Source organism: Gopherus evgoodei, chromosome 10 (genome assembly GCF_007399415.2).
Source record: "Gopherus evgoodei ecotype Sinaloan lineage chromosome 10, rGopEvg1_v1.p, whole genome shotgun sequence".
In the NCBI taxonomy this organism is placed as follows: domain Eukaryota; kingdom Metazoa; phylum Chordata; order Testudines; family Testudinidae; genus Gopherus; species Gopherus evgoodei.
The window spans coordinates 816,768-834,665 of NC_044331.1; the positions used below are offsets into that span (position 1 = coordinate 816,768).

Genomic DNA, 17,898 nt, shown 5'->3' on the forward strand with positions numbered 1-17,898 from the left:
GACAAGTACTTACCTCACCTGCTGTTCGCGTACAGGGAGGTACCCCAGGAATCTACCGGGTTTTCATCTTTCGAACTGTTGTATGGAAGGCGGGTAAGGGGGCCCCTAGACCTGATGAGGGACGAATGGGAGGGGAAGGCCGCTCCCGAGGGAGAGTCAGTGGTGGAGTATGCCCTGACCTTCTGGGAAAGACAGGCCGAGCTCATGGGCATGGCCAGGGAGAATCTGGCCCGAGCCCAGAGGAGGCAGAAGGTCTGGTATGACCGCAGGGCACGGGCCCGTGCCTTCGCCACAGGGATCAGGTGATGGTTCTCATCCCCGGAGGAGAAACAAACTCCAGGCCGCCTGGGAAGGGCCCTTCAAGGTTATCAAGCAACTGAATGAGGTAAACTATGTGGTGGAGCTGTCAAACCGGGCACATCACCCATCGGGTGTACCATGTGAACATGATGAAACCATACTGTGACAGGGGGAATGTGGTGTTGGCCGTGTGTGGACATTGGGAGGGGCAGGGAGATGACCCCTTAGTGGATCTATTCCCTGGGACAAAGCTGGTTCCCCCCTGGAGGCGATTCCCCTCTCTGATCAGCTGACCCCGGGCCAGCACGCTGAGATCAGGGGGGTGCTGCATCTGTACCGACAGCTGTTTTCCAACCAGCCTGGACGCACTAATTTGACTGTCCACCAGGTGGAGACCGGGTCACATCCCCCTATAAGATGCTCCCCTTTTCGGGTCACTGGTTAAAACTGCCCAGGATCTTGAAAGAGAGGTCAGGGACATGCTGGCTTTGGGGGTGATCCAGCCGTCTTCCAGCCCTTGGGCCTCGCCAGTGGTGCTGGTCCCCAAGAAGGATGGGTCAATCCGGTTCTGTGTGGACTATCGAAAGCTCAATGCCATCACCGTATCTGATGCCTACCCCTATGCCAAGGCCTGACGAGCTCCTAGACAAGCTGGGAGGTGCTCGGTTACCTCACAACTATGGATCTTACCAAGGGCTACTGGCAAGTGCCGCTGGACGCAGATGCCAGGCTGATATCGGCCTTTATCACCCCTCTGGGGCTCTGTGAGTTTTCTGACCCTGCCCTTCGGCCTCAAGGGAGCGCCAGCCACCTTCCAGCGCCTGGTGGATCAGCTACTGAGGGGGATGGAGAGTTTTGCCGTGGCGTATATTGACGACATCTGCGTCTTCAGCCAGACCTGGGAGGACCACATGTCCCAGGTTAAACAAGTCCTGGACCGATTCCGAAAGGCTGGGTTAACAGTAAAGGCTGAGAAGTGCAAGGTGGCATGGCTGAAGTATCTTACTGGGCCATCGGGTGGGGAGCGGCTGCCTGAAGCCGGAACCAGCCAAGGTGGAGGTGATCAGAGACTGGCCTGCTCCCCAAACCAAAAAGCAGGTCCAGGCCTTTATTGGGATGGCGGTGGTACTATCGAAGGTTCGTGCCCCACTTTAGTGCCATAGCTGGCCCCATCACTGAACTGTGCAAAAAGGGGAAGCCAGACAAGGTGATCTGGACTGAGCAGTGCCAGGAGGCTTTCCGGGCACTGAAGGAGGCTCTGGTTAGTGGCCCAGTTCTGGCAAACCCAGATTTTGACAAACCCTTTATGGTGTTCACCGATGCCTCAGACACGGGACTGGGAGCGGTGTTAATGCAGGAGGATGAAAAGGGGGAGATGAGACACCCCATCGTGTACCTGAGTAAGAAGCTGCTACCCCGGGAACAAAGCTATGCAGCCATCGAGAAGGAATGTCTGGCCATGGTGTGGGCCCTTAAGAAGCTAGAGCCATATCTCTTTGGGCGACACTTCACCGTGTACACCGACCACTCTCCCCTGACCTGGCTGCACCAGATGAAAGGAGCCCACGCCAAGCTCCTGAGGTGGAGCTGCTCCTGCAGGGCTATGACATGGACGTGGTCCATGTGAAGGGAAGTGCCAACCTGACAGCGGACGCGTTGTCCCGGAGAGAGGGCCCTGAACTTCCCCAGGTCACTGGGCAGAGTGACCCTGCCTCAGTTCAGTCTCGAAGGGAGGAGAGCCAGCTCATGTTTACGCTGTTTCACCTTCTCCTCCAGCTCTTGCCTCTTTAACCTTGAGCTCCTCCCGTTTCAGCTCCCTTTCATATTCCAGCCGCATCCGCTCCACGGATGCCGAGCGTCGCCGGGAGGATCCCCTGCTGGCCGAGGGGGTCACGGTGCCCTCGGTATTCACTGGGCTCCTCCTCGCCCTTCCCCTAGGCCTAGGAAGGGGGGTCTCGGGAAGCCCTCGTCCACCGGCTGACCAATCCCAGCGGGGACAGACACTGGTGCCTGCGCTGCATCTGCCCAGCTGCTTCCCTCAGAGACAGGGCTCCGTTCATTCATGCGGGCTCCCTGCCCCAGCTGGGCAATCAGCTGGTCCTTGGTGAGTCTCCCCAGGTGCAGCCCTCTCTGCTTGCACAGCTCCAGCAGGTCGCACTTGCGCCGCTGGCATACATCTTCCTGCTGGCTACTCACAGGCCGGGGTGCTCGCCGCTCCCCACGGTTTCCAGGGGGACCCTAGTGCACCAGCCCTTCTTCAGGTCACCACCTCTCTGCAGGGTCGAGCTGTAGACTCCTCCGCCCCTGGGACCGCTCGCTGCAATCCCCCGGGGGACCCTGTTACTGCAAAGTCCTTCTCGCTGGGCACACACTCCCAGGGGTTAACCACCCCTTCGTTTTACTGCTCCCCAGTCACTTACTGCAGGAAGCGCCGTCCACGGGGTGCAGTATGTCCCGCCGCTGCCACCAGCTGTCACGGAGTGTGGGGGAGTCCAGCCCTGCACCCCTCTTCCTGGGACCCACAGTGACTCTCAGCCAGCCAGTAAAACAGAAGGTTTATTGGACAACAGGGACACAGGTTACAGCAGAGCTTGCAGGCACAGTCAGGACCCCTCCACCGAGTCCTTCTGGGCTTTCAGGGTGCTTGGATCCTAGCTAGGATCCCCTGAATTCCGCCCACACAGCCCCAAGCCCAAACTCCAACTGCTTCCCTCCTGCCGCTCCCTTCCTTTGTCCCCTTCCCGGGCAAAGGTGTTGACCTTTCCCCTCCCTTACCTAGCTCAGGTTACAGGCCCTGGCATCGTCCATCCCCTAAAGTCCTCCCTGCTCTCCCATTCCCCACACAGACAGCCCCTACTCCACCACATCCTCTCTGTCCGAGCAGCAGCGGCCGGTCAACCATTTAAAAAAAAATTGGGGGGCGCTTTTTGGCGCCCCCAAATCTCAGCACCCTAGGCAACCGCCTAGTTCGCCTAAATGGTTGCACCGGCCCTGGCAGAGAGCTAACGGGCTCCTGGAGAACCCACACTGGCATTGTCTACCGCACTTACTTGGCTGCCTCCCGGCTGGCACTGGATTGCAGTGCAACATGGGGACACAGCACTGCTGGATGATGGGTCTCTGGCCAGCCAGCTGTGCCTGGCACACTGCCATTCGGCTAGCCAGTCTGGGGCAGCATGGCTTGAATGAGCCTCCTGCTGGATGCACAGACACCAAGTGTTGCGCATGGGGCATTTTCGGCCCCTTCAGAGCTGCTGAGTAGCATGCTGGGCAGAGGGGGTGTGGCCCTGAACTCCAGCAGCTGAGCTTCAGTGGCAATGGGCAGGTTTCCAGGCCACAAAATTGCTGCTGAGAGAAACATGCGTATAAAACGGGGCAGGGCATGGGGCTGGGCCTCAGGAGAATTGGATTCTAATTCTGGCTGAGCCACTGGGTGACCTTGGGCAAATTGCTTCCCCTCTCCTGGCGTGTCTCTCCTCACAGTCTGGCTCTGCCTGGTGTAAATAGACTGTGGACTCTGGGGCACGGCCCATCTCTCCTGGTGCCTATGCAGCGCCCTGCCCTGCGGGACACCGATCTGGATGCTACCATAATATGCATAATAAAGCACAGCGGCCCTTAGGGAAGTGCAGTCACCTCCTTGAGGTCCCCCCTCGCTGACCAATGCTGCAGAGCCAAGGCAGAAGCACTAAAACAAGGGGTCTAATATGAGGGGATGGGGAGTGAGAGTGAGGCGTGCCCCTGGCTGGAGTGGGAAGAACGGGTCCCTCTCTGCCCAGTGGAGTCCCACAAGTCCTGCGGCAGGGGCTCCTGTTCCCCTGGGCTGATTCCCCTCTCCCTGTTTGCTTCCACAAGAGGACAGATTCCTGAGGAAGTTGCTGGTGAGAGAAGGCCAAGGAGAGGCCAGCGGACCCCAGCCAGGCCAGGAGGTGACTGTGAAGCTGCTGGGAGTCTTGGAGGATGGCAGCCTGGTGGAGAAGGACCCAAAGCTGACTTTCATCCTGGAGCAGGGGGACGTCATACAGGTCTGGTCTCCTCCTGCACTCAAAGGACAGAGTCACCATCGAGGCTGGATGGTTTGGTGCCCCGGGAGGTTGGCATTTGCCAGTTTTGAAATGCCTGACTCCAGCCATAGGCATCAGTAACCATGTTCTTCTGATTCCATCTTGCTATTGCAAACAGACTGTAAAACCTACACAACACACTTGTGCTCCCCCTGCTGGCTGTGCAAGGCAGTCACAAAACCTCTTCCTGGCTGTTCTGGCCCCTTGCAGAGCTGGGGCATAAACAGGGAGGCAAATAAACTCCTGGTAGTTATTCCCAGCTCCTGGGTTCAGCCCTTGGGAAGGGCTGACTAACTGGAAAGCTGCCCAGGGGGCCAGTCCACCCACTGAGAATCACAGATCCACAGGGTAACAAGGGCCATCTGCAAGAGTCACCCAGTCTAACCCCCTGCCAAGCGCAGGATTTGTTGGGTCTAAAAACCCTTCCTGGGCCCTTCCAGTCCCTGAAGTCAGCGCACCCACAGGCATGTAACCGAGGCATTTATGGTGCATGCCTAAGTGTCAACGGAAGTAGCAGTCAACTGCAGGCTCTAGAATCCTATTAAAACACCCCCACACACACCAGTCTGCAGTGGGTCCCAGTCAGTAGTAACTGAACCTGGAAAGGAGCGAGCAAGATGGCTGTGGGGTTGCACAGGATCCAGCCTCACACAGTGGCTTGCAGGCCCCACCGGGGCCCTGTTCTTGTGATCACTTGCTAAGAGCTGTGTGCAGGGATGAAAATGGAGCCAGTCCCTGCCCCACCTAGATGCAAGATGTACTGGAATGCCCAGAGGGGATATGCACTTTGGGGTGGCTCTTGCTTCCTACCAGCAGCCCCATGGTAAATGCGAGAGAGCCACAAAGCAAAGTCAGAGCTGAGGCGGAGACAGACAAAAGTCCAACAGCTGCTCCTCAGGCTGCCCCTGCCCTGTGGGCCCCCTGGATTGGGAATCCCCCTCAGGCATAGGGACTGACTACCTTTTGGTGTTTGCTGCAGAGCCAAGCATGTTACTGGTGTGTAACACATGCCATGACGACGGGAGGGCTGACTCATCTGCCCACCAGGCTGTGTTAATGCCATAGGTCCCATGTCACAGTTTGGGGTGCAATTCAGACTAGTCCAAGGTTCTCTCACCACTTGTCCTGTAACCCTGAGGGCCTTAAAACACTGCTGCTGTAGCTGCCTGTCTGGACTCTCCCAACCAGCAGACAAGCCCACACAGGGTGTCTGTGCCTTGAGCAGCCCTGGGTCAGCAACCGTGACTCCAGCACCTGGTTTGTTACACCCCAGCATGCTCAGGTCTCCACCAGCCTTGGTGACTGTTCACCAAGTGTCCCCACCACACCCCAGTCCCAAGTTTCCCCAAAACCATCTGCCCTGATGCGTCCAGTCTCTCTGGGAACATTCAGAGGAGCAATAAGCTCCATTGTTCCTTTAAAGAGACAAAAACACAACTCCAGTAAAGGCAACAAGCTGCTAACGATCACTTCACTTCAAACCCAGCACTGGGCTGGTTTAGAGTAAAAGTAAAGCACATTTATTAACAAAAGTGAGAGATCTACTTATCTCCTAGAGCTGGAAGGGACCCTGAAAGGTCGTCGAGTCCAGCCCCCTATCTTCACTAGCAGGACCAAGTACTGATTTTGTCCCAGATCCCTAAGTGGCCCCCTCAAGAATTGGGCTCACAGCCCTGGGTTTAGTAGGCCAATGCTCAAACCACTGAGCTATCCCTCTATGAGGTCCTTATGTGAGTTCAAGTACAAGGGATAAAGCCAATGTGATTACAAGCAGCTTCAAGTAAAATACACTTTCTGGTGGCCTAGACTTAACTCAACGAGCTATAGCCTTAGTTCAAGGTAGATTTCTTACTAATCTTTTTCTTTCCAGCCATGGCCACCTGTCCCTCAGTCACCTTCCACAGACATGCAAGGGACTGGTTTCCCTTGGCTTCCTAGATGAAAGACACTTGCCTAAGCAGCTTTTCACCAATATTCAGTTCCTAGAGACTCCAGCTCCCTTGGCTGAAGGACCCATCTTTCTCAGCTTGCAGAGTGCTAGCCCCTTGTGTCTGGCCAGTGATGGATGCCAAGATGGCTTCTTTTCTCTCCCCAAACTCACTGCTTTGCTCCCAGACTTAGATGACCCGAGGCTGGTCTTCCTTGCTGTGTACGTCCCATCCCACTGAGCCATCACTGGGGCTTCCATTGGTTCTGGTCACACCTTGTTTGACATCGTTGGGAGACAGCCTGTTTTCCTCTTTGTTTGGTCACAGACTATAAAGCAGAATATCTGTGAGCATCCACAGTTCCTCAGACAGTGTTAACAGAGATACCTTTCAAAGATGGTAATCATCAGTGTGTCATCGGCCTTCATATTCGATACACATGTATAACACAATATTGTACACAATCCGCTGATTCAACTGCTTACGCCCTGGCTGTAGAGTCCCGTAAACCACTGATGTGCACTGTCACAGAAGATGTCAGGCTGGTTCCTCCCCTGCCCACTGCTGATAGTTGCCTTCTTACCTGCTCCCCTTGGTAGCCAGATGGCTCTGTTGATCTTGGTTTATAAATGCACCTTCATTCTCCCTGCCTGATGCTAAGGCTGGTCAGCCAAGCAAATACACTGTGGTATCTAGGGCAGCCTGGTCCTGTGCATGGCTGAGAACACAAGTCTAGCACATACGTAACAGTTCATACGCCCCCGAAACAGACATCACAGAATATTAATGAGCAGTGAGTTATTCGTTTCCCACGGATTGCTCACATGCCACCTTTGGGGATATACATGACAAGCATGTGGGGTTTAGTGACAAGTGTTGCTGCCAGAACACCCCCCACCCCCCAGGGACCTCTGGCTAACACCCTGCTCGCACACCTATCCTGCAGCATTGCTGCTCCCGCCCCCCACCCTGCTTGTGGCTCAGTCAATACCTCGAAGCCTGTGAGGACAGCTACAGAAAATGATTCTTGCCAAGAAGCCCCTCTAGGTCTGGCTAGAATCTACACCCCTTGGGGCAAGGTGGGGGCAGGGGAATTAGATAAGACTTCCCATCCCATCCTGACCCCAGGGTTCCTCAGAGGAGAGAGACTCCCAGTTTCACGTCTGCCCAGAGGCAAGTCCCCACTTGGGGAAAAGAACCCCACATCCATCCCAAGCCCTGCTACTGGTCAAAGGCCCAGCAGCTCAGCTGCAATTCAGAACCCGATCTGACCCTTCCACCCTTCTCTACCACCCCCCCTTGCTGTTCCACCCATGTATCCGCAGCAGATGCCACAAGAATGGGGCCCTGTGGGGCAGATTCCTCCCCTGACTCTGGCATGCAACAGCAACAGAAAGGAAGAGAGACCCTAGTCTCACTCCCTAAAGACTGCCCAGCACCAGGAGCCAGCCACCTCCCTTCTATGCCAGGGAACAGACATACAAACAGAGCTCTAACTTCTCTGCAGCATGCTGGGCCAAGGGGAGCCTGCATGCAGTGCAATGGGTGCATGTCTTGGGGCAGGAATAAACCACTCTACCCTGTCCTCCTCTCTACAGGCTCTGGAGCTCGGTGTCCAGTCCATGCAGCTAGGAGAGGTGTCCTTCCTGCTCACCAGCTTCCTGTATGCTTACGGTCACCTAGGCAGGTAGGCTGTGTGTGATCCTTTCCCTGCTCTGGGCTTAGAGCAGCAAGGTGCTGCCAACCCCTCACTGTTCCTTTGGCTAAAGGAACAAAGTGTAATCCTGGTGCTGGTTGCCTGGAGGGTCCTGTTGTCCTGGCCCAGCTGTCCCTAGTAAAATCACAACTATCCGCACTGTTTGTGATTCTGGGGTTCCAGAAGCCAAGGGGCTCTGCACCCTGACTCCGAGTGCAGGAGCCCAGGGAAGGGAGTACTGGGGAAAGGCAAAAATCTCACTTCCTCCCTCCAGGGACCCTGATATCCCATCAGATGCCTCATTACTGTATGAGTTGACCCTGCTGCAGATCCGGGACAGCCCCGATCTGGGGCTCCTGCCACCCTCTGCGCGAATCAGCCTCAGCAAGCAGAAGAGGGAGCGAGGGAACTTCCACTTTGAACGGGAGGAGTACCAGCGGGCCATGCGATCCTACCAGCTGGCCCTGGGCATCCTGGACGCACCTGGTGCAGGTAAAATATGAGGCCACCTGGGCTTGGGGCACGAGTTGAGTGGAGGGGAAACTGGAGGCTTCCCCCCTAAGAGGGTCTGGGATTAGCAAGGAAGAGAGTCAAGAGATAAGAGGCTGGCACAGGACTGGGGTTACATGTTCTCCTTTACCTAGCAGCTGAGTGAGCTGCAGAGCATACTGGTCCCAGCTGGCATTGACTGCATTGTTGTTGGGCTCATTCCCAGTCCCTCCAGGCCCCGAGGAGAAAGAGGAGCTGCAAGAGCATCGAGTGAAATGTCTTAATAACTGTGCGGCTGCCCAGCTGAAGCTGCAGCTGTTTGAGGAGGTGCTGGCATCATGCAATGCAGTGCTGCACATCGACCCCGACAACGTGAAGGCTCTCTACAGGAAAGGCAAGGTACAGCCCAGCCCCACACCAAGGGAACCCAGCAGACTGGGGCACAGACTGGGTGATGAGGGGAAAGGATGGTAGGAGATGGAGGGGAGGGAGACTAGAAGCATCGGAGCTGCAGGTTCCAGGATGAGATCTCGTCAGTCAGGCCCTCTCTCTCCAACTGCTCCGAGTCGGCTGGAGACCCTTACACCAGTGGTTCTCAAACGTTTGTATTGGTGACCCCTTTCACAAAGCAAGCCTCCAAGTGCCACCCCCCTCATACGTTAACACTTCTTTCTATTTAACACTTATAAATGCAGGTGGCGAGGCGGCCTTGGCAGTGGAGGCTGACAGCTCACGACCACCTGAGGGGTCACACACCCCAGTCTGAGTGCCCCTGCCTTACCCCAAAGGGCCTGTCAGAGCTAGAGAGAGGGGGGTGCGGGGAACGGGCAGCAGGAGAGAAGGAAGAGGAGCCAAGAAAAAAAAGTACTGGGAGTTAGTAACCAAATGGTTCTTCCTCTGGCTGTATCTGAGGCTCTCTCCATGTGAGCCCTTCCCCCTTATCACTGCGTCCCATCCCCCATAGCGCTATGCCGCCTGAGCTGCTTCCCCTCTTTTCTTTACCGTCTCCTCTGTCTCACAGCTGCTGTCAGAACAAGGTGAGGACCAGGCAGCCATGAATATCCTAAAGAGAGCCCTCCAGCTAGAGCCCACCACAAAGGTAAAGAGCAGAGCAATGGCCCACCTCCAGGGGCTAATTCCCAAATTATCCACTCTCCCTGGAGCGGACGGGCAGCGAGGAGCTGTCTCCCCTTGCACTGCCACCAAGCAGCACATTTACAGGGGTAGCCAGGATCCTGCTTATTTCACGCAGGGATCCCCAAGTGCTTTAGCCAGGTGCTCAGTGTTGTCCCCCCCCACAGGCCCAGGGGGCAGTGACCTACCCAAGGTCATACAGGTGAATGGCAGAACAGGAAATAGAGGCCGGGAGCCCTGACTAACCAGGAGTGAACTCAACGAGATTCCTAGTAAAGCTGCTGGCATAGAAAAAGGTTCTTAGTGTACAACCCTTTTTTTAAAATCCCATTATAAAAAAGGGTTGAGAGGCAGGAGGAATGACAGTTGCTGGACTAAAAGCCCCCTCTCCATGCTCCAGAAGGAAGCAGGTGGAGCCCTCCAGGGTTAACGACCTGCTGTCCTCTCTTGGTCTCTTTCAGGCAATCCACGCTGAGCTCTCAAAGCTAGCGAAGCGTCAGAAAGGGCCACCGGAACGCCCTGCCCCCACAGGTGTGGACGACCTGGTGCAGCCAGCAGCGTACCAGAGCACATGGGTATGTAGGTTTGGCCCAACCAGGATGCTGGTGCTGCTCCGGCACAAGAGCTCTGCCTCCCCATTACTGTCACTGGTCGCAATTATGCCTGCGTCTGCCTCCAAAGCCTGATCACCTAGGGGCCCTACCTTGTTAATCTGGACCTGCCCAACCTGCGGCTCCTGGCCCAAGGGCCCAAGTTTTACCAGTGATTTATTCCCAGCTGAAACGCTCAGGTAGAGGCTGTGTCACCTCTTCTTGGGTGGAGACACTCCTCCGTTGCCCATGAACAGGAGACCATGGTCTACACGCGGTGGGTGCCTGCTGGGTTTGGTGTATGTGAGCAGAACGCTGGCAGGTGGATGCTCCGGGAGGATCTTCCTCTTTCCATCATGGCTCATCGATGCCATCCATCCTCTGTGGTGGCTTGGCAGCAGGGCCTCGGCCCGGCCACCCAGAGCCCAGCAGCTTCTCGGCAGGAGCCTGCAACACACAACTGTCCCTCAGACTGAGCTGAGCTGCCCCCTTTGAGCTCAGCCTCCACCGAGAGCATGTCCAGCAGGGGCACCTGGGCAGAACTGTCTGGGCCCAGGGCTGGTCCTTAGCCCTTATCAGTGTGGGGCTTGCACACCCCATCACATCCATTCACAAGGTCCCTGCCTAGCTAGGGCCCATGCAGACACTCCCAGCCCCATCTGGCATTGTGCAGGGATGGGCTGGAAGGCTGCAGAGACTCACACCTTCTTGTCAACTGTCTGTGATGGGCCACTCTCTTACCACTTCAAACGTTATTTTTCCTCCCTTGGTATCCTGCTGTTCATTGATTTATCTCGCTAGACTGACCTCGCACTTGGTAAAGCGACCCCGATCCTTTCATGTATTAATACCTGCGCCTGTATTTTTCACTTCATGCATCCAATGAAGTGGGCTCTAATCCATGAAAGCTTATGCCCAAATAAATTTATTAGTCTCTAAGGTGCCACAAGGACTCCTCGTTATTTTAACCTAGCAATGAAACCCAGAAACTAAGGCAGGAACAAGTAGCCTGGCTGGCGGTTGAGTTGTGGGGAGGGAGATGAATCAGAGCCTTCCTTGGCCCACCTCTGTCATCTCAAAGCTCTTGACACACAACCACCACCTTAGCTACGCCCTCTCCCTAGGAGACAGGTCAGCATCACTGTCCCTGAATCACAAGTAGCGAGGCCCACTCAGATGACCTGTGGAGTCAGAAATGGAAGGAGAACCTCCATCTCAGGTACAGGGGCTGCGCTCTCCTCCCAAGACAAGGAGCTTGGTGACCCCTGCCCAGGGCTGGCTTTAGGAAGTGTGGGGCCTGATTCGTACTCACCCAGCGGTACTCGGGTCTTGGGCAGCACTTTGGCAGCGGGTCCTTCACTCACACCGGATCTTCGGTGGCACTCAAGGACCCACCGCCAAAGACCAGAGCGAGTGAAGGACCAGCTGCCAAAATGCTGCCGAAGACCTCAACAGCACCACCAGATAAGTAAAAATTAAAAAGGCGCCAGCACGGGGCCCGATTCACGGGAATTGGCCTAAAGCCGGCCCTGCCCCTGCCCATGGCTCCAGGCTGCCTTGTGGGGATCTTGCTGTGCAGGTGGCTGTTGTGAAGCTCATTCTCTCCATCTCTCTCTTCTCCTCTTGCAGATGAACCCCAGTGGCCCACAGCTGTTTAAGGACACTAGCTGAGTTGCCTCCTGTCTTTTCCAGGTCATCCCCTGGAAGCTGCTTTTTGGTGCTGTGGCTGTGGCTCTCGGCAACACGGTGACCTCCATCTTACTGACAACACGGAGCTGAGACTAGCCAAGGACACGAGGGATGCAGGGGGGTTACAGCCCCTCCCACAGCAAAGGGGGGGCCAGGTGCGAGCCCTGGGTTGTCCAGCCCAGGACACAGGCCACGTTCCCAGTGAAGCCAGGATAACCAGCTGACAGGACTTTAGCAGTGACCTGTGTGTCTTTGTAAATAAACTTGGCTGTTGTTTAGCCAGCACCCTGCAGCCAGGCCTGATCTCAGCGCAGGGATTGGGGCATGCAGAGGGCTGGACCCAGGCCTCACCCCCCCCCCATCCCCGAGCACCTGGACCTCATCCCTGCCCCCAACACAGTGCTCCCAGAGCGCCTGGACCTCCCCCCACCCCCAACACAGCATCCTTGGAGCGCCTGGACCTCCCCCCAACCCCAACACAGCACTCCCGGAGCACAGGGATCTCCCCCACCCCCCAACAGAGCATCTCCAGAGCGCCTGGACCCCCAACACAGCAACCCCGGAACGCGGGGATCTCCTCCCCCCCCCATCCCCAACACAGCACCCCCAGAGCGCCGGGATCTCTCCCCCACCCCCCTCCAACATGGCACCCCGGGTGCCGGGACCTCCGCCCCCCACCCCCAACACGGCACCCCTGGGGCACGGGGATCTCCCCCCCCCCCCCCCCAACACGGCACCCCTGGAGTGCCTGGACCCCCAACACAGCACCCCCGGAGTCCAGGGATCTCCCCCCTACCCCCAACACGGCACCCCCGGAGCGCCGGAATCTCCTCCCCCCCAACCCCAACACGGCACCCACGGAGCGCCGGGATCTCCCCACTCCCACCCCCAACACGGCACCCCCGGGGCGCCGGGACCTCCCGCCCACCCACCCCCAACACGGCACCCCTGGAGTGCCTGGACCCCCAACACAGCACCCCCGGAGTGCAGGGATCCCCCCACACCCCCAACACAGCATCTCCAGAGCGCCTGGACCCCCAACACAGCACCCCCAGAGCGCCGGGATCTCTCCCCCACCCCCCTCCAACATGGCACCCCGGGGTGCCGGGACCTCCGCCCCCCACCCCCAACACAGCACCCCCGGAGCGCCCGCCCCTCAACCCCGCCCCTTTCCGTAGCCAATCATAAAACCGACTCACAAGCCCGCCCCTCACAGCTTGAGCCAATGAGAAGCCTCCAGGGGCGGGTCTAGTGGCGGTCGGGCAGCTTGCGGCCCGGTGACGCATTCCGCGGGCCAATGGGGAGCGGCGCTGGGTGGAGCCCGGGACGTGGCCGCCGAGCGGACGCAGCCGAGCGGAGCCATGACCCGTGGGTGCCGGGGGGCCCCGGCCTGGCCCTGCCGCGGGGGGCGGGGCTCGTGCGGGGCGGGGCTCGGCCCGTGGGGGGGAGGTTTCTAGGGAACAGGGGGGTGTGGGGCTGGGCTGCCCAGGGCTGTGGGGGGGAGGTTTCTGGGGAGCAGGGGGGTGTGGGGCTGGGCTGCCCAGGGCTGTGGGGGGGAGGTTTCTGGGGAGCAGGGGGGTGTGGGGCTGGGCAGCCCAGGGCTGTGGGGGGGGAGGTTTCTGGGGAGCAGGGGGGTGTGGGGCTGGGCTGCCCAGGGCTGTGGGGGGGGAGGTTTCTGGGGAACAGGGGGGTGTGGGGCTGGGCTGCCCAGGGCTGTGGGGGGGGTTTCTGGGGAACAGGGGGGTGTGGGGCTGGGCTGCCCAGGGCTGTGGGGGGGGGTTCTGGGGAACAGGGGGGTGTGGGGCTGGGCTGCCCAGGGCTGTGGGGGGGGAGGTTTCTGGGGAACAGGGGGGTGTGGGGCTGGGCTGCCCAGGGCTGTGGGGGGGGAGGTTTCTGGGGAACAGGGGGTGCGGGGCTGGGCTGCCCAGGGCTGTGGGGCGGGAGGTTTCTGGGGAACAGGGGGGTGCGGGGCTGGGCTGCCCAGGGCTGTGGGGGGGGAGGTTTCTGGGGAACAGGGGGGTGTGGGGCTGGGCTGCCCAGGGCTGTGGGGGGGGAGGTTTCTGGGGAACAGGGGGGTGTGGGGCTGGGCTGCCCAGGGCTGTGGGGGGGGAGGTTTCTGGGGAACAGGGGGGTGTGGGGCTGGGCTGCCCAGGGCTGTGGGGGGGGAGGTTTCTGGGGAACAGGGGGGTGTGGGGCTGGGCAGCCCAGGGCTGTGGGGGGGGAGGTTTCTGGGGAGCAGGGGGGTGTGGGGCTGGGCTGCCCAGGGCTGTGGGGGGGGAGGTTTCTGGGGAACAGGGGGGTGTGGGGCTGGGCTGCCCAGGGCTGTGGGGGGGGAGGTTTCTGGGGAACAGGGGGGTGTGGGGCTGGGCTGCCCAGGGCTGTGGGGCGGGAGGTTTCTGGGGAACAGGGGGGTGCGGGGCTGGGCTGCCCAGGGCTGTGGGGGGGGAGGTTTCTGGGGAGCAGGGGGGTGTGGGGCTGGGCTGCCCAGGGCTGTGGGGGGGGGAGGTTTCTGGGGAACAGGGGGGGGTGGGGCTGGGCTGCCCAGGGCTGTGGGGGGGAGGTTTCTGGGGAGCAGGGGGGTGCGGGGCTGGGCTGCCCAGGGCTGTGGGGGGGGGAGGTTTCTGGGGAACAGGGGGGTGTGGGGCTGGGCTGCCCAGGGCTGTGGGGGGGGGGGTTCTGGGGAACAGGGGGGTGTGGGGCTGGGCTGCCCAGGGCTGTCGGGGGGGGAGGTTTCTGGGGAACAGGGGGGTGTGGGGCTGGGCTGCCCAGGGCTGTGGGGGGGGAGGTTTCTGGGGAACAGGGGGGTGTGGGGCTGAGCTGCCCAGGGCTGTGGGGGGGGGAGGTTTCTGGGGAACAGGGGGGTGTGGGGCTGGGCTGCCCAGGGCTGTGGGGGGGGGAGGTTTCTGGGGAACAGGGGGGTGTGGGGCTGGGCTGCCCAGGGCTGTGGGGGGGAGGTTTCTAGGGAACAGGGGGGTGTGGGGCTGGGCAGCCCAGGGCTGGGGGGGGGGGGAGGTTTCTGGGGAACAGGGGGGTTTGGGGCTGGGCTGCCCAGGGCTGGGGGGGGGTTTCTGGGGAACAGGGGGGTGTGGGGCTGGGCTGCCCAGGGCTGTGGGGGGGAGGTTTCTAGGGAACAGGGGGGTGTGGGGCTGGGCTGCCCAGGGCTGTGGGGGGGAGGTTTCTGGGGAACAGGGGGGTGTGGGGCTGGGCTGCCCAGGGCTTTTGGGGGGGAGGTTTCTGGGGAACAGGGGGGTGTGGGGCTGGGCTGCCCAGGGCTCTTGGGGGAGGAGGTTTCGTGGGAATGGGGGTGTGGGGCTGGGCTGCCCAGGGCTTTTGGGGGGTAGGTTTCTAGGGAACAGGGGGGTGTGGGGCTGGGCTGCCCAGGGCTGTGGGGGGGGGTTCTGGGGAACAGGGGGGTGTGGGGCTGGGCTGCCCAGGGCTGTGGGGGGGGAGGTTTCTGGGGAACAGGGGGGTGTGGGGCTGGGCTGCCCAGGGCTCTTGGGGGAGGAGGTTTCGTGGGAATGGGGGTGTGGGGCTGGGCTGCCCAGGGCTCTTGGGGGGAGGTTTCTAGGGAACAGGGGGGTGTGGGGCTGGGCTGCCCAGGGCTGTCTGTGAGGAGTAGGGGAGCCCAGAGGGTTATGTGAGGAGCAGGGGGGGTTGGGAGTAGGCAGCCCCACTTGTGAGAGCCAGAGGCTGTGGCCTAGGGGGTCCAAGGGGTTGGTCTCTCAGTGCTGGCTGAAAGGTTGCTTCAGGAGCCTGGGTTTTGCGTCCCAGCCCATTGGAAGCAGCGCCAGCTCCCTCTGCTAGCGGGCTGGCAGCGCCAGTGCCAGAGCATGGCAGGGCTTCTAGGTGGAGCACTTCGTGCACCGGCACAAGTTACTGTTCTCGGCACCCCTGCTCTGCGGCTGCTGCCTCGGCTGTTGAATGAACCGGGCTCTTCAGGGTGCACACCCAGCCCTCTCCCCCCCCAACTCAGGCTCCTTAACCCTGAACAGCCCTTCCCTGGGGCTCCATGGGGACCACCCGCTTAGAGTGCCATGCTGCTGCCCCTTGGATACTGACACGTTTGTTCTTGAAGACAGGTGGTCAAGTGACCATTCTCTGAACTGACAGGTGTGCCAGTAACCCAGCCTGAGCGCTGGCACCGGGGGACCTCCCAGTAACGTCTCATCCCAGGCGTGTGCTCCTTGCTTCCAGAAGAACCTCAGACAGGAGGGCAGCTGGTGTCTGATGGGGCTGGGTCATGGGGCCTTGTCTCGTCCAGGGTGCAGCGAGTCAGTCTTCTGCTGGTGTCGTTGCAGGCGGTAACCAGCGTGAACTGGCCCGTCAGAAGAACATGAAGAAGCAGACTGACTCGGGCAAGGGAAAGCGGCGTGATGACGGCCTGTCGGCTGCTGCCCGCAAGCAGAGGTAACTATCCATCACGAGAGGAAGAGGCAAGAGGCTGCTTTGTTCTCTCCACCTCCTGGCCTGTGACTCTGGAACACAGTGTCTGACTGAACCAGGCCCTAGGTTCCTGACTGGGGCTGCAGCCCCATGTTTCCTGCAGCAACTCCACCTGCCAGAGCTGCTTCTGGAGGGCTCCTAGGAAGCGGGGTCTTGGCTCTCTTCTAAGAGGGGGGTTCATGCTCAAAGGGCCCTGGGCCCGTGCATGCTGTGTCAGTCGATGGTGTAGCCGTAGAAGTACCATCCTTTGCTGGGACCCAGGGTCACAGCCCAGCATTCTCACCTGCAGTGTGTCTAGAGCTGGGCCCCAGGCAGAACATCCTGCCATTTGGCTTTCTGTGAAATAACAATGAATGAGTGTCCTGCTTCCCCATCTTCTCGTTTCCCCTCCCTCCTGCGCTCGGGGATGCTGTCTCTTTCATCAGTCAGATTTCTCAGGCATGCTCAGTAACTTGCTCTCCCTGTCCTCCAGCAGCATGTACCCCCTACCTGTGGGCCCCAGTTTCTTCTTACTGCTTTGAGAAGATCCTGTTGTATCCCCACCTCCCTCAACTAGTTGTGTCCTGCCCCCTCCATCCACCCACCCAAGGTTTCCAAATTCAATTCTCCTGAATCTGAAGTTTGGGGGCCCTGGATCTGCCACTCCTGCTCTGGCCAGTAGTTCCCTCGTGCTGAAATCTTCTGCCGACTGCTTTTGCTACCAGACCACCTGAGATGCTTTCCCTGCCCCCAACAGACACAGCTACACTCTCCTGGCCCACCAGCTAACAGGCTCCTTTTCTCCCACTAGAGACTCTGAGATAATGCAGCAGAAGCAGAAAAAGGCCATTGAGAAGAAGGAACAACCAAAATAAAGTGTGGGGAACCCTTGGTCTGGCCCAGAAGTGAAGCAGCATCCCTGCCCTTCACCTTTGTGCTTGCCCTGCCCTCCTCTCCAGCGCATCACAACCTTCTGGCCCTCTTGCTGGTAGAATGCAAAGCGTGTAGCCCACCAGGATTGTCCGCGCCTCCCCACTCTCTACAATGTGCAGCCAGTGTTGGCCTAGAGGGGTGGCCTGGTGCTGCATAGCCAAGCAGCTGCAGGAGCCCCTCGCCCTTATTCACATCGGACCCACTTCCATGTATTAAAGTAGCTTTTGGATTCCTCGGGGTGCTGAATTATTTGTCGGTGTTCGTGGCCCCGCAGAGCCTCCTCCTTAAAGTGCCATTCCCTCCCTGCTCCCGGGTAGGGAGCTGCTTGCCTCATACAGGGGAGCCTGGAAGGGCCCAAGCCCTCTCAAGCTGAAAGCATGGCCCTGGACCTAGCTAGCACCAAGGCAGGGCTTAGGGGAATCTCTCACAGGAAGGGCAGAGGAAGCCACAGGCTAAATCCTTAAAGGCCAATGCACTGGCAGTGCCAGAGGTTGACCCCATTCTCCCCTTCCCCCAGAACTGTCAACAGGCAGTGAGGCTGTTCCTTTGGCACCCAGTGGTCAAAGCTGGGTCCCAGCCCAGAGAAATGGGGGTGGCAGTGGTGGAGCCAGGGGAGAGGATGCAGAGCAGGCTTGGGTGGTTTTTTGTTTTGT

The 17,898-nt window shown here is 59.3% G+C and overlaps 3 protein-coding genes across 4 annotated transcripts in view; all 3 read left to right on the top strand.

The window, feature by feature from the left end:
- LOC115658759 (small EDRK-rich factor 2-like) overlaps window positions 1–3,922 on the top strand; it is an 8,367-nt gene extending 4,445 nt beyond the window's left edge. Inside the window, exon 4 of the mRNA XM_030578178.1 lies at window positions 3,784–3,922. Coding sequence (XP_030434038.1) covers window positions 3,784–3,922 — 139 coding nt within the window. The remainder of the gene's footprint in view (window positions 1–3,783) is intronic.
- Window positions 3,923–4,015: 93 nt separating this feature from the next.
- Window positions 4,016–12,193, top strand: LOC115658760 (peptidyl-prolyl cis-trans isomerase FKBP8-like). The gene is made up of 8 exons (XM_030578179.1): window positions 4,016–4,028; window positions 4,156–4,325; window positions 7,891–7,979; window positions 8,263–8,480; window positions 8,704–8,876; window positions 9,499–9,576; window positions 10,073–10,186; window positions 11,894–12,193. The coding sequence occupies exons 1-8, from the start codon at window positions 4,016–4,018 to the stop codon at window positions 11,978–11,980; spliced, it is 942 nt and encodes a 313-aa protein (XP_030434039.1). The 3' UTR covers window positions 11,981–12,193.
- A 968-nt stretch (window positions 12,194–13,161) lies between these two features.
- Window positions 13,162–17,480, top strand: LOC115659071 (small EDRK-rich factor 2). 2 transcript variants are annotated; one of them, XM_030578841.1, is made up of 3 exons: window positions 13,162–13,258; window positions 16,189–16,297; window positions 17,124–17,480. In XM_030578841.1, exons 1-3 carry the CDS (start codon window positions 13,252–13,254, stop codon window positions 17,185–17,187), a joined length of 180 nt encoding a protein of 59 aa, XP_030434701.1. In that variant the 5' UTR covers window positions 13,162–13,251; the 3' UTR covers window positions 17,188–17,480. The 2 variants fall into 2 exon arrangements, with proteins under 2 accessions (XP_030434701.1, XP_030434700.1); XM_030578840.1 differs by having other exon boundaries at window positions 13,178–13,258; window positions 16,001–16,297.
- The last annotated feature ends 418 nt before the right edge of the window (window positions 17,481–17,898 follow it).